We start from the raw sequence: 26,078 nt of genomic DNA on the forward strand, positions 1-26,078 counted from the left end.
ATGTTAAAAACAAAGATTCAAAGTAGCTGCAGACTAATTGCAGCTAATTCCACTAGATTAACAGCTGATCAATTAAAACCAGGTCAAATACAGAGACTTTGGTATGTAGAGAAGATCTGTCACATACCAACCTCTGAAGACCTTTGTGTGTGGACACTTGTGTACGGATCATACATTATACATGCCAACTGTAAATAGGTCAGTCTCTGGCAGAGAGCCCATTTTCACATTTAGGACTGAAGGCCCTGCTCACATCCGACTTCATCAAAAACTATTTGGATTGTACTCCATCACCCTGTCATTAAAATCTGCTCTTCCCAGAACATGCAGCTCCCAATGCATCCACATGCTCCATCCCGCCTCAGAAGGTCAGCCTCTTAGCGGTGGTGAACTCTTCCAGTTGAACCTTGCCGCTGCCCATGAGCCCGAAAGCTGGATACATTGTTCCCGAACAATCCACCTGCCTCTCATAAAGGCACCTCATGGTGTCGGCGTCGTAGAAGAACACCCGGCACGCATCGTAATCTAGGCAGACACCCAAGCGCTGTGGCATGGGGAGCACGCGGTTGCCGAGGTCTCCAGGCGTTGCGTTTGCTGTGGAGGATGAGGAAGTCTTGGGGATGAAGAGTTTGCCCATCCCAATGGTGAGGAGGGTGAAGGGCTGGGAGAGCTCATAGCATGTGTCTTCACTGCCGCTGTCATGCCCACTATCATGGTCACACCTGGTGAATGGAAGAGGAAGACGAGGAAGAAGAGGGGATAGATGGACAGAGATGAGGTTGTTAGTTTGTATAAAATGTTTTGTAACCTACGTCAAAGCCAGAATCATAATCCTGTGTAAAATAGAGAGCAGAGTAATGATCTGCCCAAATTAAAGCTAAAACTATTACTTTCATTATCAATTGATGCCGGGTATTTTTTAAAGTCTTAATTTGCATTAGTATTCTGCATTTGCAGAGTCATGTTAGCTTTATTACACAAAAAAGACTGCTATTATTTATACTTAACCATTCCTTTAAAAGAGGGTGAATAAAATATAAACATACTCCACCTCATACGACTAGTTGAATGCTGCCCAGTGTTTATCACCTTGCATGCATTATGTCATTTCCATAGAATTTAAATGTTTTTGCATAAATAAATGTGGTTCTTTACATGCTTTTACATGAGCTGATCCAGCGAGAAAGGCAGCTTTGTCTGAGACTAAGCTCTTTACGAGTTTATACTGGTTCTCTTACATCACTGGATTAGGTATGACTCAAACACTCATCTCTGTGCTGCGATTGTTTGCGTGTGGTGTGGGTGTACTGCAGGTATGTCGAGGTAAAGATGAATAGAATATGCAAAACTTGGTTTCAGTGTCACCACATGGACAGATAGATGATAGACATCATGTGCGGGCTCTTACCTCGGGCTGCTGGTGTCTCTGGGATTGTGAAACCATTCAAGCAGCTTTGAGTCAGAGGCCACCCCAACTTTAACCATGTAGCAGTACGGCTCCACCTTGAAGGCCCAATAGTGTCTGCAAAACAAAACAATCACGGTTATTACTGCAGGACTGGACAATGTGACGACCTGTTGAATACAGTTTATATTCGTCCTCTGGTGGATATTGATAAACACGGTTAACAGATGACGGTTTAATAATCCCACCACCTTGTGCTCAAAAATAAAGTTTTATCTCTGCTTTGTGTCTCTCAAATATTTCATATCTAGACAGCATGACATATTGTCAGTCTAATGAGCAAGATGCCAGAGGGCTTCCACGTCGTGTGCTACACTTCCTGTGTTTTGTAGTTTTTGCCTCAATTTAGCTCCAACTGGCTAATGTTTGTGCAGCTCTGTCCATTCGACAAAATGACTCCCTTCGTAACAGCAACGTTGCAAATTAACCATACTGCTGGACACAACTTCTTTGTACAAAGCCTCTGTTGTCAGTTTTTGGCATACCTTCCCTGAGAGATGCCCGTGTCCCCAATTATGTAGTCCAGGCCAATGTAGCTGCCCGTCTGCACACGCTCTGCTGCAAGGAGGAAGGCCATGCTTGCTACGCTCTCCACAGTGTCCCGTCGCTTGTTGAGAATGAGGCGATCCGTACTGAAGCCACACTTGTCGCTGAACAGGAAACCAAAAGCTGCATGTGAAGAGGTAGGGAGTGAATGAGCCAGAGGACAGACGAATGGAAGAGAAGACAAGACAGAAAAGGTGGACAAAACACAGGAAGAGGTTGACGAGAGAGAAGAAACCAGAAAGGGTAAAATTAGTACGTTGTCAAGAAAAATATTAAAATAATCTTGTGAGGGCATACAATTTGTACAAAAGGCAGTGGTTTCTTCTCTCTGTTGAGGAATAAACAGGTTTAGAGCTGTGTAGGTGACAAGAGCTGCCACATGAGGGCGATATAGCACAATGTTAAAGAGCTAAGCAAAGACCTACTTGCCATCATCATCACACCATTTAGAACAGCCATGACATCCAGTCCTCATTTCTTATGTGCAGCTGCCATTTATATTCATCATCTGGGTTCAATTAAATGCATTCTATAAATAGTTAATTGGCCAAAGGCCACAATAACTCACAATATATGAAGGCTGACATGATTATGCCTGTTCACTCAACCATCCAACGCAATCTCAAGTCTACACTGGGGAGGAACCAGCTCATTTGCATGTGTCTGGGGTCCTTCTAGGCCATGATGAGGATAATAGTAGTATAACCGACAGACAACAATGCTGCAGCTTTATGCTACGTTAGTTGGGATACCGACGGTTATCTTGCGGTCTCATGTCAGAGACATAAGCCAAAGGGTGCATAAAACCCTTCATTGTCCAATTATTAAAGTCTTGTCTTTGAGTTTCATTTTTTTATTTGCAACAGTGATAGCAACATCCATGTTGCAAAATAACCTGTGACATCTGCTTGCTACTGTAACTTATTATTTAATAAATAATAAAAGAAAAATTGGGGCAAACGTAATTAAGCATGAAATTAGTCCCAAAGCAGAAATATTATAATTTGGCATCCAGTTAAGAAGTAGACCTTGATATTTATAGAGTGGATTTCTTTTCTTTTTTTTTTTACAGCGAGTTAATGACTTGGCAGCACATGGGACATACTGCGTCTCTCTCAACCTCAACCAGGCCTTGAAATCTGTGAGTTCAGCAGCAAAGTGCTTCTTCCACAAACTCCATGTCAGCTGTTCAACATACTCACTCAAAGCTGGGCTTTGAGGCACTGAAAGATATCCTGCTCACCAAGTGAATCATTACCGAGACGTCAACGCTGACAATAAAATGTAAGCACTTAGATCTTTGCTTAAAGTCCTCACAATATAAAAATTTGTAATTATATGGCTGAATAAAAAATAAATAAAGAAACATTTGTGGTCTGTAACTGTGCTTTGTCATGAGTAGTGTTGTGTATGCGATCCATTGTTTGTTTTGTCCTCTGCCTCTCACCCTGGCCTGAAATTTCACCTCATTACTGACGCACAGTGAATCCATCCACTCAGTCTTACACGAACCAGAGAGCACAGGAATGTGGAAGCTCCAATCCCATCACAAATGACAAGGCTTGTGCAGGACACATATCAAAGCACAGCCATATCAGAGCAGGAAGTGACGCGTCATGTGTGCAACAGACTCATTTTGGTGCAGCCTCCTGCCATAGGAGGGGAAAATGTGCAGTCTGAAGTGCGTCAAAACCAAGTGACAACACAGAAAACACCTCTGCAAATCCCAGAGTATGAATATTCAGTGCAAGCTTTCCAAAGGGAGGACAATGAAATGATTGCCCAGCAGAATATAAATCAAAGTGACAGTCCCTTGTTGGGAGGAAATTATTTGAATTTAAGTTCGGCAGATGGTTGAGGATGATTGTGTTTAATGAATGCCACCTTGCGCCTGTCAGCCAAGCCTAAAATACTTGTAACAGATACAACTACAGGTTTCTTTCCCGAGCTGTTGCTCTGTACAACGTCCTCCACGCCCACACAAAGAAGCTATATCGGTTTCAGCAATAGCAAACACAAAAGCCATTACCATGGTGATAAATTAAAACACCATTGTGCTTCATTACCGCCATCGTGAATGCTGCACGAGAATTCAAAATCTAAAACCAATAAAGCATCCGTCACTCAAGTGAAAAGTAGCTCAGCTGCTGCGGCCAAAAGAGGCCCAATAACGTGCTGTTGTCCTGTACGTAAATACTGTTTGTCAATGAATGTATAAATGCACTTAGGCTTGATTAATTCAATCTGTGGTTGAAGCCAAGAAAATTATTATGCAATTTTTTAAGATCATTAACACTTTGTCTTCAAGAACCTAACAGACACGTTCATGTTGCCTCAACACCTCCTTTCTTCTGTTCCCTTTAGGTCCAACTCAAGACTCAAAGGAAAGACCGAGAACACATACACCCATCATGGGGGGGAAAAAGGTACCAGACATAGAAAAGATCATTTCTGGAATACTTCACCCCGCCTCTCGTGCTTACCAGGTGCAGGTGGTGTGTGGAAGGTGACTTCGGGGCTGTGGGGGCTGAACATGGAGTTCCTGCAGCTTCGGACCCTGAAGGAGTACAGGCTGTCAGGGTCCAGGTCACCCACCACAGTGCTAGCACCGTACACCTTGTCTGTAGCCCTCCAGACCCCACTGTCCTCACTGTCCTCCTGGGACGGGGACTTGCTCGGGCCCCCGAGTCTGGAGAAAAAAGGAGTTTACAGTAAATATCAAGTAGTTTGGATTTGACCTCAAGCATGTAGCTCGTCAGTGGCTCTCCACGATCCTCCACTCTTCTCTTGCAGTTATTTCTTTGCATGCGCGCACCAACCTGCGGTATTCAAGCATGTGGTGATCTGTAGGCAGGTGGTCATCGGACAGCCTCCAGCAGATCGAGGCCTCGTTATAGACTCTGCTGTTGGACAAGTCAATCAGAGGAGGGTCTGGAACTGGAGAGGAGTAGGAAAGAAACACAAAATAACCAGTTAGTCTTGCTGCCGTGTCGGGTTTACATTTTACCAACATAACATGGGTCATCCTCATGAAGTAGGAGGTGTATTAAGTAAAACAAGTACGATCTAAACTACTGGAATGCAGCCAACAAAAGGAGGTTAATGCTGAGAAATTTGTTTCTGTTGATGAGAAAGATGTGACTGATCTTGTGCATAAATGGGGGGGGCAGGGGGACTACAGTACTACTTAACTTACACAGAAGGAAATTCCAGTAAAAGCTCCCATGTCTTAATCGTGCTTAGTATAGCGCTTCAGCTCAATATCTTAAGTTTAAGCAAATGCCGCAGTGTTGGTGTGGCAAAGATTGGATTTGTCGGGATCAGGACTATCCACTCAGGACAATGGACAAGACTGCCTTTCATAATGGAGCCCGTTAAGAGGTTTTCAAATAGCCTCACTGCCAGGAAACGCACTTTGTAAAACCCCACCACCAACAGCACCTCTCTCACTTTCACCTTCAATTTCCCTCCTTTCATCTCTTTACCATGGCCGCTTCTGACCACTTTCATCTTTCACGCTCCCTCCATCCCATTTGTCTTTTTCCTCTCCTCTTGGTGGTTGTAAAGACTCCCTGTGAAGCATCAAACTTCAGACTAAACTCTACAACCCACTTCACATCCATCCTCTAATTTATGTCAACAAATACCCCTTTTCATTTCCTGTTCTCTATACCCAAACACAATGTCTTCTCCAGGACCAGAATTACATTATTGTAACCATGTAGGTCACCGTCTTTTCTCTAAGAGTCATTTTTCAGAACTCATTCATTCTCCCTGTGAGAACTCTCCTCCTCATCTCCTTTGTAATAAATCTCTCCCTCTACTTCATCTTTTGACATTTTGAGGGAGAAGGGATGAAAAATAGTCTTGATTTCTCCTATTTTTTATTATCTGGTCACATAATGGGGATTCTTTATTCAAAACTAACCAGCCGCTAACTATGAATAATAAGATTTGATGTTTACACCCATTTCCAACAGATGGACCAACAGGCAAAACAACTCAAACCGGGCCGTCAGCCATCCAACACAGCAGGCAGAAGTTATAAAGTTCAGTTACTCAGAGACAGAAAAAAAAGCACCATTGATGATCACATACAGTATCGGCTGCTGCCAGACAGACAGCAGCCAGCCCAAATTACACAGCAGGGAATTACTTTCTCCTGTCTCCATTTTAATTCCACTGTCCCTCTACAAATGTGAGAGGACAGGACTCTCAACTCATCACGTTTAAGAGGATATTTATTAAACTAAAACTTTGACTGAAAGTGGAAATAGTTAAGAGAAGCAACGCTTTCAGCCTGACATTCTGAGGAAACGCTAATTTGAAAGAGACCACAAACTGGCATTTACGCTTGACAACAGTCTTTCACGGCCTCTCAAGAGAGAGCATGGGGTCAAAATCTGCAGCTGGTATAACATGAGAGCACAAACACGCCGTTATCCAAGAGGGGAAGATATGACGAGAACACATGGGACAAGCTAGCAAGGGAGCAAAATCCAACATACAGCTTTACACACCAACAAGACGGCTGCCAATCATATTCAAAACTTGACAATAGCATATTAAGTTGCCTTTTTCTTTGACTGCTACGAGGACGCAATATACTCATAGTTTACAAAACACAATAGCAAGGTCTTTGCAGTCAGTTCTGACATTTTTAAAATCAGCCTCAGCTTTTTCCATAAACCGATGCGTTTCAGTTTCCTGTATTAAAAGGATGTATAAGAGGGGCACTATCCAGCGATACAATAGTGTTTTTTTCCCGCTGCATCATCTGCCAACACTTCAATTAAATTACTGCAGTGTATTAATGCCCCTACAGCTTCTTTTCGCTCTCTGAGCTCCGACTAAGAGCATCAGTAACTCCACAGGATACTTAGATCAAAGACAAACATCGATGTAAGTGTTAGTGCCACCAAACTGCTGCATGCAGCAGTGATTAGTTCAGGGTACACGCTTATATGAAAACCCCGTTTTCTCCAGTGTTTGCATTATAGGAAAGTCTAAAGAGGCAAACAGCTGAACATTCAGTCCTGTTAAAACAAGCCTAAGAGGACTGAATAACGGTATTTGGAATCGTTTGGCCAAAAAGAAAAACGGCAGAATAGAAAAAGCGTGTGTAACATAATTTGGGGATTGGCACAAGTAGATTTGTATCCACTCTGAACCTTTACTTAGTGAGGGTGTTTGGTCTGCACTTAAATACTGTAGATGAGAAGTAATGTAGATGTTTCAAACTACCATTGAGACAAAAAATATGACAACAGCAATAAAGATTTTATATTTTTCCTGGTTAAAAGTTTGCAGATTAGATTGTTGCCAATTCTGTTTAAAATGTTAATGAAAGTATTTAAATATGAAAACATAACAAATTTCATCACAGATGGTTAAATCGCATGTTCTTCCACAGCTTTCAAAATGGTTGCCCAATCTTGTGTATTGTCATCTGGTGACGCAATCGGTTGCTGCATTTTGTGCAACGTCACCAATTTCCCCTCTTTTTTATCCTACTTTCTTTAAGTCTCATGAATGAGCTGCTGCTTCAACGACTTAACATCCTTCTGGGCAACTTCAAAGACTAATGTAGAATTATTTCTGTAAAACTAGACTTTTCACATCATTTCTCTTCAAGTGTGAGTTTGCAACAAAAAACATATTTTATCCAGAGACAACTGTCAGTTGTTCGGCTGCATCCACTTGAGGGCTAATGGCTCAACGCTAAAGGGACCTCAGCATTTGTCTGGAAGCACAGCCGCCACTCAAATCTAAACCGTTTACTTTGTATTGAGACGGACCGTCTTATCATTTACACGGGGCTCTTTCTTCAGGATGCCCCCCAAACACCAGTCATCATCTGCAGCAATGATATTCAATACTGCCCTCTCTCCCCCAGTCACTGACATGCATAATGTTGTCAGGTTAGACAGGAAACACGCAGCCAGAAACCATCACTCAGTCGTAACGAGTACGTCTCAATCCCCAATCCTGTCATTATGCAATCAAGGAATGAATGCGACTCAGGTGGATCAAATATAAACACCATACTATGCTTATGTTAATGCGATAATGTTCAGTTTGAGGATGCATAATAATACACGGTAGTGTAATATGTATAATTCTCCAGTTTCAGTATGTGAATAGGATTTTAGCCGTGATGACAAACAGCTTAATCTGACTGATTATCAAAGTTTTGACGCACACTTACATCAGTCCAGCTGCTTCAGGATTAATGTCAAAGACTCACCTCGTCAGGCACTGACGACTGATCTTTCAGTGACTACTGTGATTAACTTCCTTATTTAGACTTTTTTTTTTGCAACCTGCTCAATTATCTGCAGACCTTTGATCTTGGAAACTTTTATGATCAATAAAGGTTTGCCGTTACGCATGACAACATTTTGTTTTACCTACCAAGCTGCTCAGTCCTTTATAGCTCTGAGATTCAACAGAAAGAGTTGTCCATACTCTGACCAGCTGTTTCTCAGAAAATCGTAGGAAGGTACGGCTCTTAACTTTGTATTGGAAAAATTATTTCACCCGAGTGCTATGCTGCAATATTATCTGCATATTCCTGTTGGCCGAGCGTCAAGTGTCCATTACTTGTTTCTTTTATCTTTCTCATAACACCTTATACCTAAGATGGTGTGTAATAATCCCTCTAATACACTCTTTAAAAAAGAAAGTATGCCAGTTCAATGAAAGTAGTATGTATCCTTTCTTTCCTGGGAAACTTCAACCCAATTAGTCTTTTATAGAACAAGCCTTTGTAAATCAGCAGACCAGAAACAAGCTTCACGGAGCAGTAAAACCCACTATGAGTGCATCCAGGGTTGTACCCGTCATCCTACTGATGACCTCTGACCTCTTAGCACAGCTCACAGGGCAGTGCATGTGACGGACAGGTGATGACAATCAGCTCATTCTGACCATATGCCTGCTTTTCGTTAAACTAACTTCTTTAAGTGGCAAAACTCAGCGTTACAAAGCCAGTTTCCCCATGGTGTCTAGAGGACACATGAAGAAGAATGTCTTCATATTTAGAGCTGAATAGAAGCAGCAATTGTTCCCATATTTTCGTGACATGAACTAATGATCACTTTTTCCAGCCACTTATGGTCAAGCTCTCATTGCAGTTTTGTCCTTTAGCGAAACGTTTCTGTGAGACATCATGTGTGCAAACACTACAGTGGAGCAGTGTACTGAATGAGAAGACAGGGGGGGGGGGGGGGGGTCACAAAACAGCCTGAAAACATGTAAACACTTCCCGATTCAAACTGGGACAGGACTTTCAGGTTTAAAGTATTTGTGAAGAAAACAAGTTCTAAAATTGAATTTGCGTGTTTTAAATTAACACAGTCAGAGTGTCACAGTAAATATTGTATCTTGCGCTCTGAAATAAATTGGTTGTACCTCCACCAAAGCACATCTCTTTGAGCAGAGTTTCCTCTCTGGACGTGTCCAGCACAAACTCATCAAAGCAGGGGTCAGACGCAGGGTGGAAGGTCCTCAGAGACTCTGTGGCCCTCTGGATCCTGAAAACACACAAGGTCGACGTATACAATTAAAAAAATAAAAAATAAAAATATTCATTGATGGAGGCTCATCTTGACTAGCATGGAATTCCTATTGTAATACATCAGGTGTGCTCCACCACATCTTTAAATCAAGCTTGTACTCTGGTGTCATTTAGGTAGTTGTGTCTATATTATATTGGCTTTCATAACTGAAAAAGGGGAATAAAAAAAAGGTCCTTGTTGACAGGAGAAACAGTACAGGCCCCCAGTATCATGCTCTTGAGTGAAAATGTTTCCCCGATTATGCAAAGCTGCTAATGGAGATCAATTACTCAGCTTGGAGCAGAAGACACAGCGCTGACGGACACTGCAGCATAAGTCTTTCATTTACTGCCCTTGAGTTTTGTAACCTCTGTGTACGTGGCTTTGTGTGTTCCCGACACACTCCAGTCATCAGAACACATAATCCGATAGATGCTCTCAACACTAACATCAACAGACCAAATCCCACCAGTGAAATCCACTGGGAAACTTTAAGGTATCGCTACCGATAGGAGAGGACGCGTACAACACAAAAATAAGTCCTATCGCACTCAAGATTGTGGAGTTTGTTAAACAATCAAGTTTAGCAAAATTATATCCGATAATCATTACTAAGCTGCTTAATTATAAATTTGACATTTTACTGCAGTTCAAAGTGGAAGCTGTGAATAGCCATCAGGCCTGGCTCAGCTTCCCGTTGTTGGCTTGGAGGAAAACGAGACACTAGAGTGATGCTTCAGCACGCACGTTAGTTGTTGACTTCTTTCTACTTTGATTCCAATCACAACTGATAAATACTTTGAAGTGGTGTTTTACAGAAGTAGTACAATCTGCATATATTCTGGTATGTTATAAGTCTGCCAACAATAACGAATAAACTCGATCACATGAACTTAAGCAGGTTGACATTCATGCATCATTAACACAGTACCAGAGATGCCTACTCAGTGTAGGCATCGTTGATTACGCACTATTGGATATCAGAACTCTTTTGGGATTAGGCGGAGTTTAGTCGTGAAGGGATTTTAGTCCGTGTGATTGCGTATGACCCTATCGCTACATAACAGGATGTGATTTTAACAGCTTGGCCTCGAGTCCGTATTACTAAATATAAACATGCAAATATCAAATGCAAATTGAATTCAGTATCAGCCAGATCTACCTGGTGTGCAGCTGCTTTGCAGTCTGTACAAAGCACGACTGATCCGTCTCTTTCAGCACCTCCTGAGCGTAGCCCACTAGACCACTGTTCTCCAGCATGCCCTGGTACTCCTCCACCTGGGACATTTTCAAAAAGTCAGGGCATTTAGAAATAGTTTAAAATAAGTGGCATCCTCAGAAAAACAAATCTCATAAAATAAGGCTGTGTTTCACAGACATGAAGTCGGTTACTAAAGCATGATTTATTTTTCTGCAGTTGAGAATATGATGAGTAAAGGAAGCGTGCAGGAATGAAGAGGATCCACTATAGAAATGGAACTCAGTCCTGGTATTTCGTACCTGAAGCTTGAGTTGGTCCAGGCGTCGGGTTCTTGACTGTTCGATCGACTTCAGCATCTCTGACTTCCTCTCCTGCAGAGTCTCAAACAGGCGCTCAAAGTGCTCATTGGCGTGACGCTCTGCTAGCTGTCCATTTTCCTTTAAGATGATCATTTTGTTATCAATTTGTACAAAGCAAATAAAGTGTTATTCTCACATGTCCCTCTCAAAACACACATGCTCTATAAGCATTTCTTCAGAGGGAGCAGAGTATTGAGTCAGCCTGTAGCTCTGCGATCGTTCTCCAACCATTACTAAAGTAAGGAGGCAACAGTGGCAGTACAGTTAAAAGGTATTAAACGTTGATCAATCGACATCATGGTTGTTTTAATGAATTAAAACTGCTTTGACTGAAGGTAGTTATAACCACAGTTAAGAGTTTAGGAATATACTGTCACCGCCCATTCTTAGGCAATATTCAAGGAAAGAGAAGCTTAAAAGTTCACATTACACAACTTAAGTATATAGAGAGAAGGATTAATGGACCAAAAAAAGTGCTTAAACTAAGAGAGCATCCCAAACATACTCCTACAAAACACCCAAAGCGTAGGCGCATTGAACACTACCCATTTAGGACCAGCATCAAAGAAAAAAGGGAAGGACACATCAGAGGGAAACTAGTAGGCAAATCTTTCCTTTCCTTGTTTGTGTGGTTTGCATACTGTTTGTTGAGTACCTTCCTTATTCGTACACAGAAAATGTGCAATTGTTCCTCAACTTAGCGGACTGGTTTTGTAAAAGCTATACAAACATTTGTATTGTTTAAGAAAAGACAACACTTGTATGTTCACTCTGCTTTCTAGAGCTACCAACTGAACTAGCTATGAGGGAGGTATAAGACGTGATTTTGTGAGGGGAGTGGGGGGGGGGGGGGGGGGGGAAAGAGAGGACTTCTAGCAGCATGAGTCAGCGATCTTACCTCGGTCTGACTGACGAGCAGCTCAAGATCAGTAATCTGAGTCCGGACCTGGTCCTCTTTGCTGATGAGGTAATGGATACTCTTGGCCAGCTTCTCCTGGTGAAACAAGAGATCAGCAGCATATAAAGTAAGTTTCATAAGGTCTTGAAAATCTGAAGCACACACAGAGACAAGGCACTAAGATGTCAAATGACAAGATATCGTTAATGTGCCATTTTAATGAATAGGGTGGGATTTATCAATTTATACTTGGTGCTCACATTCCCAGGCTCTGACAGGGTCACATGTTCCCCTCATCTTATATCATATTCACAGCTGCAGCTGTTCTGGTCATGTGCAGTGTCCCGTAAGACCATGTATGCGAGAGCCTGTTTCACTGGGTGCTGCGTGCCAAACAACATTCACTATCACAATGACATGACTGAGTGTGTCGCTGTTAAATGCAAAATGTAACTCAAAACTACTTCCTGGCTGACGAAGGATTCCAGGACATCCGATACATCTTCCAACAATTTGTAGAGACAATGCACACAAAGTCATGGGAAAGAAACGGTGTCATTAAATATTAAGCAGCATTGCGTTTGTGTCAACACACACACAAGCAGATTGAATTTCACACAGATTCTGCCTTGACCTGTTGAGGTTGCTCCTGGCAGTTGTATCGCCACACAGGATAAACCAAACACTCAAACTGATTGAAATTGTTTCTACTGTGTGGCACAAATCTGACGGCCACACGTGAGACCAATTAGTTTTAACCCAGTTAGCCAGCCTGGGTTTCAGTTTCCAAAAGGAGAGAGACTGATATCCAAGATCTGGTGCCAGCACAGGTCAGACATTAATATTACAGCGGGAGACGAGAGATTCAGGGATCAGTCAGTGGGCGGCACAGAACAACAAAGATCCATCTGTACTAAATATCATCACAAAATAGTGGTTGTTGGCAACTTCTATGTAAAAACAAAAGATTCCAAGTTGTAGGGCTGCTTTGCTTGGCCACCACTCCATTAAAAGCCTTCAACAGTGGCATTGTGATATAGCACAGTGTTATCCTTTCCATCATAAGACAGTATCGTGTTACACTCCAAATGACTCATTACGTATCACGGAGAGCAACAAAACAAAATTCCAGTATATTGAATTAACGCTCACAAGCAGCCGACTCTTCTCTCACAGAGCTAAAGTGTGTGAATGTGGTACCTTGAGGATCTTATAGGCACTGCTCATGGAGGTGACTTTGTGGTTGGCGTGGGATCCTCCCAGCTTGCAGAGGTGACAGACGGGTCGTCTGCAGACCTCACAGTACATGTTCACCTTCTCCATCTCGTGCTCTGGGCACATGAGCACCTGAGATATTTAACAGAACGACAAAGACTTAAAATTCCAGACAAAATCTGTATGTACAGTGTCTGCATTTTACTTCTACAGTGATCAAAAACTAGCTGAAGTGAAACAGGAACATGGCCTAAACGTTAGAAGCATCTAGACGGCTCTCTGTGAGCCATTTCCTGAAGTGTCTTAAAATAGAATTTAAAATCAGCACTTTTTTTTACTGCCAAGATCCCCATTACAAGTTCTCATAGACCGCATTTAGCCGTTTGATTAACAAAGGGATTGGACAGAGCAATGCAATATATTGACAAAACCAGTAACTCAAGCTTCCAACAAGGCTTCAAATATTCTAAGATCAATGATTCAGATTGTTTTGGATTTCCAATCAATTCGGCAGTCACAGGGGAAGATGTGGAGAAAAACCTAACACATAATGAATAAAATATTCAAATAATCTGATTAGAAATATTCACACAAATGTTCCCATTTCTACATAATCTATTTTATAATTTAAGTCCTGATCAAGAGGGAAAACCATCAATTTATGATCAGGAAAACCACAAGGTGACAGATTTTCAGCTGAATTCTTCTCAATAACCAAATAAATGTATACATGCTAAAGTCTACTTTGGACTCATGTGACAATTTAGCTCCTGAGAGATGTTCACAGTCCAACTGAGTTAAAATCATGTTTGTTCGTCTTAGGAAATAACCGATAAACAGAGAAAAAAAACAAAGCCTTCACAGGGCAGTGACGGACGGTACTTGCCTTGGGCCTAAAATTCGTGGTGGGACCAACATACTCATGCTGAGCTTTGGGTGTGCCCCAGGGGTGGTGCAGCTTGAAGCACTCGTTGCAGAAGCTAGCCTTGCAGTCCATGCAGCTCTTTGTAGCCTCCTGCAGCTGTGGAGGCTTACAGATGTTACACATGATGGCGATGGCTGCGCGGGCGGCCTGGCGGTAGCGCTCGACGATGTTCTCCAGGGTAAAGTTGCGGAACAACATGCTGATGCCGCGCTCGCCGAGGTCGATGTCGTGCTGGCATCCCGGGCATGGGATGGAGGTGACCCGCGGAGTCACAGAACCTCGGCGCCACCCCGGGGACGAGATGGAGCCTGGAGGAGAGCGAAGACTGACAAGTGAGAAAAGATCATGCGTAATGTGGATTCGTGGCTTTGGGTCATCCAGCTTCAACTCTTGTCTGAGGCCCTATTTTGACATGTGAACAACAATGTCCTTTGACTTCAAATTCCACTGAAGGCATAGTTTAAGAGTCAAATGGGGGCTTTGAAAGATGTGAACACCCATTTGTGTTCAACACACTCTGGGCTGAGATTCACAAAAGCAGCATTACATCATCTGCATGACTTGCCAAGTATGATCGTAAGGAAAAAAATGCCTTTGATAACATATAAGCCTTCACAAATAGGGCCTCAGTGTGTCTCCCTTCGAGCTGTATTTCCACAATGACCACTACGCCATAAGGAGATGGATGTATGCTGCAAAACATCAGTACAGGCAATTCTCTGGCGAGTTGTCATTACAGGGAAATGAGTCCAGGAAGAGAGACTTTCCAAGAGTGCTGGGGCAGAGTGAAGACATACAGGACAGTTAATGGGAGGACGGCATCCTTGGAGCTTCTAAAGAATACACTGTATGAGTAATCAATTTCACACTGCAAGTCATTTAACATTATCACAGGAATGAGGAGTACGTAAGTGCACACAATGAGCTGGACAATGGAAATAATTATATTCTCCTGAAATGAGTGATCAAGAAAAAAAATAAAAAAATGACAAAATAAAGTTGTTGTTTTTTTAAATCAAGCAACGTAAATGAATTGCACTGTGTGAAGTGGAACTAAAGATGTCCTGTTGGTGAACTTCCATATAACATGTCCAGGTCAATGCAGCAACACTTATTTTCACATGACAGCAACACTCTGAAAGCAACACTGCTTTCAAGAGTTTATCACAACATTGTGCTTGTTACCGATGCAGCAGCATCGCAACAAAGCAGCAACATGAGGAGGAAACAAAGGAACAAGGTCACATTACAGAAGCAAGCATTGGGGAATGCAAAACTCAAAGCCAGCAAACTGAAGTCACTACACGGCAAAATAAATTACAAAAAAAAAAAAAGTATCGTGTCACGTTTCTGGGGGACAGGGGAAGCGAGGAGTGCTGGATTTATCTCAGTATGGAAGACAGTATTTCCACTTCCTTTCCGAGGACCTGAAAATTAAATCAAACACTCCTCAGGTAAGCCACATACAGGAAGACTTCCAAATAACACTTCTGCAAAAAAACAAAGGTGCAGCTGAGGGAAAAGCAGTGGCAGAACAGCAAACACATAAACTATGTGATATGTGTAGCCATGTGCATGAAGTGTGAGCGAGTGATGTGAGCAGAGGAGAGGACTGTGGGACAGTTTGCTACCTAGAGGCAAAGCCTGCCTGTGATCCAACAAACTGAACTACTGAGCTTTGATTGATTACCCTTCCGACCTGAATGCATATGACAAAAGGTGAACTTTACATTCTGGAGTGGCGTTACGATGAAAGATTTAGTCCGATGATGAAGGTGACATGGTCTTGTTGGGTGAAATCATTGGATGAGAGGAGAAGTCTGTGAGAAGTCCTTCATACTTAAACCAAAGAATGGGGATGGTGAGTGCACGAATGTATGCATGTCTATATTCATGTGTGTGTCGTGTTGGGAAACTGCACACCGACTCAGGTTCTGTGTAGAGGACAGCAGGTGTGAGGGAACAGGAAGCAAACGACATGCCTGCAGCAAAGTGTGTGTGTGGGTGTTGATTTGTGGCTCTGCAGAGGGACGCAGAGTCGGAGGTAGAAACTGCAGAGTCATGGCCGAGGCAAAGGGTCTCTGTCCCCTGCAGACACAGTTGCTTGGACTGATGCAGCATTTTTACGTTTCATAAAACGATACTGTAAACGCGATCATGTCTGCACATTTTAAAACTACTTAATATGGTCACACAGTTCTTGTGTAATATCCAGGCACAGTAATCCTTTAAGTTTTCATTTCTAATGCAAATATAAACAGTTTAATTAGGCTTGTTGAATATGCTTTTGCTATCCAAACATATGTATCGGCATTATGTTCATTCAGTGGCTGCCTGAGAGTGATTTTAAGACCGTAATCTGTATAAAGATTAATTTGTTATTGTTCATTGTTTGCTGCTCTTTTATTATATTTTGAGGTAGCTCACATTACCGGCCATTCTTTGCAGGGGATTAGTATAGACAGGCTGTTTCTTAAGAGAAAAACAACTCTTAAAAACACCCACTGAGCATGTCAAATAGTTGCATCAGCTGGCCTAATCTGACAAAGAAAACTAGTATTCAGTCTTGTTTTACTTGGCCTGCAATCTGACACTCAATTCATCATCCCCAAAATGATCAGAGGTAGGCTGAAACACGTCTGCATTCTTATAAACGTTTCTCAAGCACTAATGATTGTCAAGTGAAGCATAGACGGTATCCTAAAGGCACACAGACAGTCAGTAAGTGTTACGAATCTTAGCAAGCCCAAACATATTGTAGGTGTTCTGTGTGTATAACTCAGAAACAAGAGACTCAACAGTTCTCCATCTCAAATCAAGCAGCTTTACTTGTAGACATGTTTTACGAAATGAATACTAAGCTTAGCTAGTGTACAGAAACGCGCACACACACAAATTCCTGTCCCACTTAAACATCCTCACCCCGCTCTCACTCATTTTAGTCTCGGCTCCTTTCAATTCCTTTTTGTCACTTGCCAAAGACTCTACCTCCCTCCTGCTTTACTCCACACTGCTCTTCTTGCTCAGTGGACATTTTTAAAAGAGGTACATGGTTTTAGATTTGAACCATTATTACCTGGCTTTAAGCGTCTAACAAAGAATGAACAACACACTTGACAACATTAAATGCAGCAACTAAAGAGACTCCTGAAAAAAATCTGTTTCATACCCAACCGGTGGTTGCATGGAGTTTGTATGGTCGTGTTGACAGGGCTGAAGTAGACTAGTGGAGAAAAGGTAGAACCAAACTAGGGTTTCTAGTAACACTGTACTCACTACTACAGCTACTCAAAACACGGAGGCCCCGTCTACCTCGACTTCCAAGCGACCTTCGCACTGTGGCTGCAAGCAATGAACAGAGAAGTGAGGTGAGACCAACAAGAAACAAAGAAACAATGCATAATGTGAAGTGAGAAACCAGTTTGTTTTAAACATCATGACATTCGAGAAACAAAGACAACTTAAAAGTAAACTGAAAGAAAAGTCAGAGAGGTCAGCGTGAAATACAGAACATGGCGTTTAAAATATACATACATGTGAACAGTTAAAGTACAGTTAACTCTTGATCTGTGCTCTCATTTACAGTCTAGATTTGATCACAAATCCATGCAATCAAACAACTTTTAAGGACGAGATAACTGTTGTGATCACAACTGTACTCGTCAGACAATTCTTTTGTCAATTTATTTAAAAGGAATAGTTTGGTATTTCAGAAAATATGCTTATTTGTTGTCTTGCTGAATATGAAGCTAGACCCAGGAGACAGCTAGCATAGCTCAATTAGCATTAAGATTGAAAACACAGGGAAACAGCTAGCTTACCAAAACAGGTAAAAACATCCCATCAGCACTACTACTAGACTCCCCACCTGTTACACTTCAGTCTCTGAATAGATTAAACCAGCTACAACGTGTTGACTGTTCACTAAACCCTCCCATTTGGCATGCAGCTTTATCCTCGCTCTTTAATCACGACATCTTGGCTATGAAACACCCTTTTACAGTGTTTGGTTTAAAAAAAAGACTCATCCGTTTTACTAGCTACTGATAGATTTGATCAGCTATGGCAAGCAAACAAATTAAGCCATCAGTGAAAGTTAAAAATAGATGTTAGTCAGTTAGAAATGAGAAGACTGCTTTCATCTACAAACAACTCATTTTAAGTGGTAAATCTTTCACCGTTCTCACTCTAAACTGCATTATGTCATTATGTGCCGTGTGAGAACAGAAAGTGTGACAAGCAAAGCAACAGTAAAGGGGGGGGGGACTCCCAGTCTGTATGCTAAGCTAACCTTGTCCAGGATGTAGCTTCATATTTAGCATCACATACTGGTATCAATCAATATATATAAGCATATCTCCAACGCATCCAATTATTCCTGTAAGAGCACTGGTCCAGAGTTGGCTGTTGAACATGAATGCATCGTGCTCTGTGTTGAGCCCTGGCAACATAAAGTAAGATGAAGTTGAGAAACAATGCAGATGAAGTTTTAGTGAGCGCATTCCCTCCGTCTGTGCACAGCAGGGCTTGTCCGAGCTGCAGTGATAAATATAGCCTTAAGTCCTTTCTTTCTCTCCCTTCACCTAATCCCTCATTCATTCCTTACAGGCAGGTTGAGTCACCATGGCAGCGTTGGTTGTTCTGCGTGGGAGTAAATGTGCTCATAAAGTACTCCGAGGTTTCCTAAATAATCTTAACAGAGTATTTGTGTTTTGTAATCTGCTGATTAAATTAATGCAACACGGGAACAACCTCCCGTTGACTAAATGGACTTAGTTTCTTGATGAGATGTTGGTAAATGAACTATACATTAAATATATATTATTTAGAAAGGGACCTCAATTGAGCGCAGGAATTCTAAATAAGAACGAGAGTATAGAAATGACAGACTTGCGCACGAAGATTTGTTTACCCAAAAAGCAGGATTTGGTTATTACAGTCCTGCCAGTGAAGAATGAGCTCATTCAAGTTGAAGGGGCGAGTCTGAATGAGACAGGCTGTGTTTAAGAGTCCGCTCTCTGTGGTTTTGAACCATGAATGGCTGAATAGCTCCCAAAAAAAAAAAATAAATAAATAAAATAAAAAAAAGCAGTTCACCTCGCTGTACTCTGGGGATCTCTTCAGCTCTATACCCCAGTGTGGCTCTGAGGCAGCTTAGTTAAATGGATACCAGGTTACACCAACAGTCCTTCAGTTAGTGGAATATAGTATGGGCCATTGATTAGACATATTTGATTTCAACCATTCTGACTTCAATCCCTTTACATGTCCCAAACCCACACAGTGTGTGAACTATATGCTAGTGTGTATTACACTGCTTTGTTCAGTGAAATCATTTTCACCAATAAGAAAGGACACAATACTTGCACCATCGAACTGCAGCTTGAATACTACGGACAACTAAACTTCACAAAGACGTATTTTGCTTTCTGTGGTGTTTCTGGAGCCGTTTCACCGACGTACACAATTAGTTGAAGATTTTTTTTCTCAGCTGTGAGAGCAGCTGCTCCATTTTCTTCCAATGTCATTGTAGACTTTTAGTATGCAGACTCACTGTTTTTAAGTATACGTTATTATGTCATTTTCTCAGTATGAACACACTTCATACTCAAAACCTGCTTAAAATGAGTGGATTTGGGACTCTATGATTTTAAATGCATTGAACCCAAAAATGCATTTAAAATCATAGTCTAGTCTGCATACTGACCATTCGACTACACTTAATTTTGTCTCTTCCAGTATGGACACACCACACTACCCTGGTTTGGTCAAGAAGAGTGGACAAGAGTACAAATGAGACGACGACATTATTATCGAAATGGCGTGCAGCCCGGAGCTCTCAGAGGGAGCAGAGGCAGCCTTGTGTCCCACCACGCTGTTTCCAAGGCTTAGACATTGACCCGCTCAAGCTCGGCTGCAGCAGCGCTTGTGTTCAGCAGAGAACTTACAAAATGTTGTGACAAGTTAATTCAGCTACCTGCCACCCCCCCAACCACAGCTTTCCCCCTCCCTCCAGCTCAGCTTGGTTTTAAGAGTTTAAAATATCTTAAAGGAGCTTACAGATGTGCTTTGTTCACACAAGACACACACACACCTGTATATCCGATTAAAAGTTGGGAGTGAAACCTCCGTTCCTAAAACATTTTCAAATGAATGCATGAGCCCTTGCATGATTGAAGGGGATGTTTGATGCCCCTGGGCCATTAGAGGCAGACACTGGAGACAATTGGGGCTTGTCAACATTTCTGTTCTCGTGGTAGACAAACCAACAGCTTGTCGGGTTCCCCTGCTGTCCGTTTAATGAAGCAGACAGGATTAGAGGAAGCGGTGATGACAGACAACATTACGGCTGAGTGGTAACATTATCAAATCATTTTTATGTGTGTTCTTGTTTATCTAGGACAAGAGAGGGAGGAGGGCAGTGTCTGTGCCACACTAAAACCAGATATCATACAATAATGCTTGGCCCATTTTTTTGCCTTGCTCATTGTTTCCATCAGCTTATTTACTCTCAACCTTTAATCTGCATTTATAAATACTTGCTCTTCACAGTGGAACTACCCTATTTGATGGTCAGGTAACTAAATATGCCCTTCCTTTTCCATTTGTAATCACATATTTCCTTATTTGAGAAATATGTTTCAACCTTTTGTTCTTTTCTCTAGGGGGTGGCTCCAGCCATAGGAACCTGTTGAATGCAGTCTCTGAGGGGACCAGCAGGACTAAAACCTGAATCTAAGGGAATTGTTTGCATGACTGATGCAAAACTTTTATTGTCTTACTTGGAAGGGATCACAAATGGCCTGAGGTGCAATTCAATACTTGTACTTCCTGTTCAACGCTCATTAGCTTCCATCAGCTCACATAATCAGCCTGCCCAACAACATAGCATGAACACGGCGCCTATAAAGCCCCGACATCCTTTTAACCTCGGAGTAATGCGAGATCCACTTCCCCGCACTAATTGACGTAATAACATCCTTCCTGTAAAGAACGCGTTTATTCAATCTGAAAAGAAAAACAGATATCTTTGACTCCTTACCCCGAGACCCACCTGATCTCACAAGCCTGTCGAGTCTCTCCATGGACGGGGAGGGCACCCTGGACCTGGGGCTGCCCGGCAGGGAGCACTCGGAGCCGGCATCAAAAGAGTCCTCGTGGTTCAGCATCAGCAGCTCCCTGACGCACTTGTGGCAGACGCTGTGCTGGCATGGCAGGATCAACGGGTGGGTGAAGAGCTCCTTACAGATCGGGCAGATCAGCTCCCTCTCAATGTTTTTGATCGGGACCTGGTGATGGGAGACATGATCACTGAAAACTGCCATAAAAAGGCACTTGGGGGGGGGGGGTTTAGCATTAGGCTGCCGTCATCTTTAAAAAGATGCTCTCATGAGAGACCGAGAAGAAGGAGGGCATCACAGATCAGTCTGAAATAAGCTTCGCAACTTCACCAGGAGGAAAGGATACAGCGGCCTTTTATTATTGGAACAATAACCTATTATTAGGACATTTTAGATGCAGCTCAAATAGGCCCATTGTCTGCGCTTTTAGCAGGGAACACTGCATTCTGCTGTGTTGGTGAAGTGGGAAAATGTCTTTAAAAAGGTGGGTAGAAGTGAGATGTAACCATTTATCCCACCCGAGCATACCTTCAACTTTACTTTGAAAAATCACTGATGCAGTCAAAACAACAGCCAGTGTGTCAACATGTTTGATACATTACATAAGAGAGGATTAAGCCCAGCTCGCTAAATATAGACAAACAGTTAAACACACGATTCCAGCAGCTCACGTTTTCACACTGAAACACGATTGAAGAAGGTTTCTGGGAGAGTCCTCCCGCATTCACCGACTGATTAGTTAATGTATTACAGGTGGTGTGATAGAAACATCTCAATAAAGTCTACTAAACATTAATTTAGGAAAAACGCCTCCGCACGTGCTAAAGGACAATACCCAGAAGGATAGAGGAAGTTTAATCGGAAAAAAAAAAAAAATACAGAGTCTGTCCCCAATCCTGCTCACAGCGAATTGTTTCATTTAAAACAACAAACAATGGCTCGAATCAGTAATGAATGAACACACGCCGGTGGCAGTTTACGGCTCTACAAAAAAAAAAAAGTGGTCAACTTTTTTACAAAGCCCGGTCACTTTGCATGCACAGCAGAGACGCTACGGGCTGTTCAACAATGACGGGACGAATGAAAAACGCTTCTTTTCAATCATAAACTCTCTCTTCTCACACTTACCCGAGTTGTGCTGCTGCGCGGCTTCTCTGCAGACATGGTGAGGAAGATAAAATCTAACAAGCCCGTGTGAGTAAAACAACACCTTATCCGGAGGGGTTTGTTTTGTTTGGTTCGGGCTAAACACAAACTTCTCGGACGCCAGCAGAAGATGCCGACAGCGACGGTCTGAGTGAATTTAAATAGAGTGACGCTGCTGCGAGAGGCGGCGCTGCGGTGAATCAGCAGCCAATTCACTGCAGCAGTGCACGCGGGCGGGCCGACACAGTGGGGGGGGGGGCGGAGAGAGACGAGGGGGCTGGATCTCCATCGGAACGAATGGTGCCTTCAAGTGCTGCTCGTAAATTTGATCAATTAATCAATCCGACTTGTCCCTAGTCGGTACTATTTTGCATGTTTACTTTGCATTATCGTCCTCGTTTCAATCAGAGTGGATGAGATGAGACAGGTAATGTTACAGTGTGATTTGAGTTCAAAGATGCTCATTATGGCAACGCTAACACGCAGATGTTTAATTTACACTAAACAGAAAACACAACTGAGGCGTCTTAGGTTTTGCAGGTTATGAACCAAAGTATTGATCAAATACACATTTGACCTGATGATGGCGCTCGTAGGAACACGAAGGGAAGTTATTACATGTCATTCTGAGGCCAACAATAACATCTGTACCAACTTGTGTCTCGATGTTAAGTGTAAACCATGACCTAATTGTGGCACAAGATGAAAAGTCAGGGGATCAGCAAAGTCAATCAGCAAAGTCAGCAAGATTCATCCTCTGGAGAACATGAATGTCCGTGCGAAATTTCATGGCAATACATCAAATAGTTGTTGAGATATTTCAGTCTGGACCAAAGTGATGTACTGACCAGTATTGCTCCGCATAAACTTAAATAGACCGGCTATATCTGTCATATACAAAACGAACCACGAACTGAAACAAAAATACTCGCAAATGTAAAAAGACAAGGACAGAAATTGACATGAGGGAATGGAATTGGGTGGTGGGGAAAGTGTCTCGTGTCTGCAGACGTCAGCAGCACGAAATATCATTATTGCGCTGGTAGCAGTGAAAACAGTGTGTGTTTTACACAGAGGTGCTGGAGGTTTGCGGTGGGATTGGCTTTTACCCCATTAGCTTAGTCTATACATCAGTCCGTATATCAGTATACTTAATGAAAACAAAAGCTCTCAAGTGCCACACAACATCTTGCTTAGTGTTTTTATAAAAGGTATGGGTTTCAGAGTCTCCGGTCTGCAGTGGCTATTGATGAGGTCTGCAGTTCATTATATTGTACATAAGGGCCCCATAGCAGGTCAGCAGGGTTTTGGTTCAAGAACAAAATGGACATGTAACATGTAAAACGTTTTTTGGGAGGGAGCTGCGATGTCTTTAGGGAGAAATAGACAACGCTGTGCAGCAGCACAGAATGATGTGGATGAAATGTTTGAATTAATACGAGCCAAAGTATGCACAGTCACTGAAGGCACTGCAGGGATCTTTAGGACTGTTGAGTCATTCACTTTTCAAACAGCGTTTGTTGGCAGCAAACCATACAGACAGCAGCTCCACAGTATCGGAATCACTGGAGGTATAACAGAGGTTCATCCATGTCTACAGCAGTGTTTAACCCTGAATGTTCTGTGTGCAGCATGTAGGGACCTATAGGACCCATGGGAGTCAAAACACAAGGGAGAGAGAGGATGCTATAACCTCCTAATGGCTCTATGAAATTCTGCATCATTTTCAAAGTATGTTATTTATTTTCATTCTCAGGCCAAAAGATTCAATTGTGAAAACTTTATGTACATGTACTCCACAGACTATGTATCTCTGGCTCAAATCCACCGAATATATATTAATGTTTCACACGGCTATTATGTCACTGATTTATCAGCAAATAGGTGGAACTAAAAAGGATCTTTAAGGGAATATAATGTCAGTGGACAGTCTCTTGTGCTGTTGTATATTTTGTTACTGTGGCCTAAAAGAGACCCAATAACGTTTCTTTCACCACCACTATTATACAGTATATTGTGTTTATATTTGCTCATCATCTACATTTTTGCTTATTAGCTCTGATTATTTGGCACCACAGAGATAATAGTAAACCTTGTTGTCCATTGTGCAAGACAAGCCTGATTCCATTTTAAACTGAATTCAGTAACTGTATCATGGCCATTCAATTGCATGCAGTCTGCTCTTTGTTTCTTCATTTAACACATGAAACACAGCTCATGCATGGATGAATGGCACAGATTGTGTGAGCAGGAGAGATGCATTTCAACACATTGTGTCAGTCTGAAATGGGTAAAGACCCCCCTCCCTGTGCACATACACACCTCAGTAACCCAGTGCCCCGTCTCACCACACAGCTGCTGCCAAGTGTCCCACATATTGACAGGAGCCCGTGATCTGCCTGCAGCAGCTAACTACCAACACACTCAGCGACTGAAGCCTCTAATTAAGCTCTTTACGTTCACGTTTTCCCCCCTCTAAGAATAGAAGCCTATGCCTTCAAGCCACCAGGCCTTGACATATATAATAGAATAGAATAGAGGTGTAGGTCTATCTATAGCCTATGAAATTCTTTAACAGAAAAGGGTCAGATCTTCTTTCAATGTGAGAATAGAGTTATGGGGGTTTATCGCAGCTTAATAGTGTATTACAAAACAGTTAAACAGGGCAGGCTAAAATATACAATTATATAAAGACTTTTGAACTGCATAGTGTTGCCATTAATATAGGTTTGCACACAGCTGACATATTTCACAGGGATACAATATAGAATGCAGTATACAGAAGAGGATAGATAGATATAGATAGATAGTCAGTCAGACAGATAGATAGATAAGACTACATTCACAGACTATGTAATTAACAGAACAGATTATAGACTAGTAATACTCATTACAATAGGAACATAGTAGAATACAACTATTGGGGTATTACATTATTTAATATTATTATATTAACATATCTTAATATGACTATATTACTATAATGTAATTGAACTAAATAGGTATTAGTATTAGTAAAGAGGCACACACGTGAAATCGTGTTACACAGACATAGAATAGAATAGGTGTGGGTAGGCTATTCAATCAATAAAAAACATAGCATTAATACCTCATATAATGTTACAATATCTGCACTGAGTAAAATATATAGTGTGTTATCAATGACTATAGTGTTGGAACTGATAAGATAAAAAAAACGAATAGAATAGAACATAATAGAATAGAATAGGCAGTAGTCTGTTTTTTCTTTTCTTTTTACATCCCTCTCCATCCCCTGACAGCTCCGCAGGCCGGCCCGGCGCCGCTGATGTCGGAAGCATGATGACAGACATACTGGTGGTGTCAGAAGGACCGTAAATCATCCGGAGGACACTCACCTCGCCCCGCTCGATCCGCTCCACGATGCTGGCGAACTCCGTCATGTCCTCAGAGTCCGACATGGCTACAGATGGTGGTGGATGTTACAGCGCACAGACCGGTCAGCAAACAGGGACGTCTTGAAAATGTAGAAAAACCACACACACACGCACACACAGAGCAGCTGCGGCTTAAACAAACACGATCAGAAGCCCCACAGCTTCACAGGGAAGGTGAGACAACGCCAAGATAGAAGAGCCGCTCCTCAGACCGCAACATCATCACC

The 26,078-nt window shown here is 42.2% G+C and overlaps 1 protein-coding gene across 3 annotated transcripts; it reads right to left on the reverse strand.

The window, feature by feature from the left end:
• Positions 1-24: 24 nt before the first annotated feature.
• Positions 25-25,875, reverse strand: trim36 (tripartite motif containing 36). 3 transcript variants are annotated; one of them, XM_076099590.1, is made up of 14 exons: positions 25,813-25,875; positions 21,223-21,457; positions 17,481-17,510; positions 14,130-14,476; positions 13,229-13,375; positions 12,029-12,124; positions 11,071-11,208; positions 10,733-10,848; positions 9,425-9,546; positions 4,825-4,948; positions 4,495-4,685; positions 1,951-2,134; positions 1,409-1,522; positions 25-722 (listed from the first exon to the last, which is right to left on the reverse strand). In XM_076099590.1, the coding sequence occupies exons 1-14, from the start codon at positions 25,873-25,875 to the stop codon at positions 362-364; spliced, it is 2,268 nt and encodes a 755-aa protein (XP_075955705.1). In that variant the 3' UTR covers positions 25-361. The 3 variants fall into 3 exon arrangements, with proteins under 3 accessions (XP_075955705.1, XP_075955707.1, XP_075955706.1); XM_076099592.1 differs by lacking the exon at positions 17,481-17,510 and having other exon boundaries at positions 4,495-4,666; positions 4,827-4,942; XM_076099591.1 differs by lacking the exon at positions 17,481-17,510.
• Positions 25,876-26,078: the final 203 nt, after the last annotated feature.

Source organism: Anarhichas minor, unplaced genomic scaffold (genome assembly GCF_050575085.1).
Source record: "Anarhichas minor isolate MPS153535 unplaced genomic scaffold, ASM5057508v1 ptg000025l, whole genome shotgun sequence".
Lineage (NCBI taxonomy): Eukaryota > Metazoa > Chordata > Actinopteri > Perciformes > Anarhichadidae > Anarhichas > Anarhichas minor.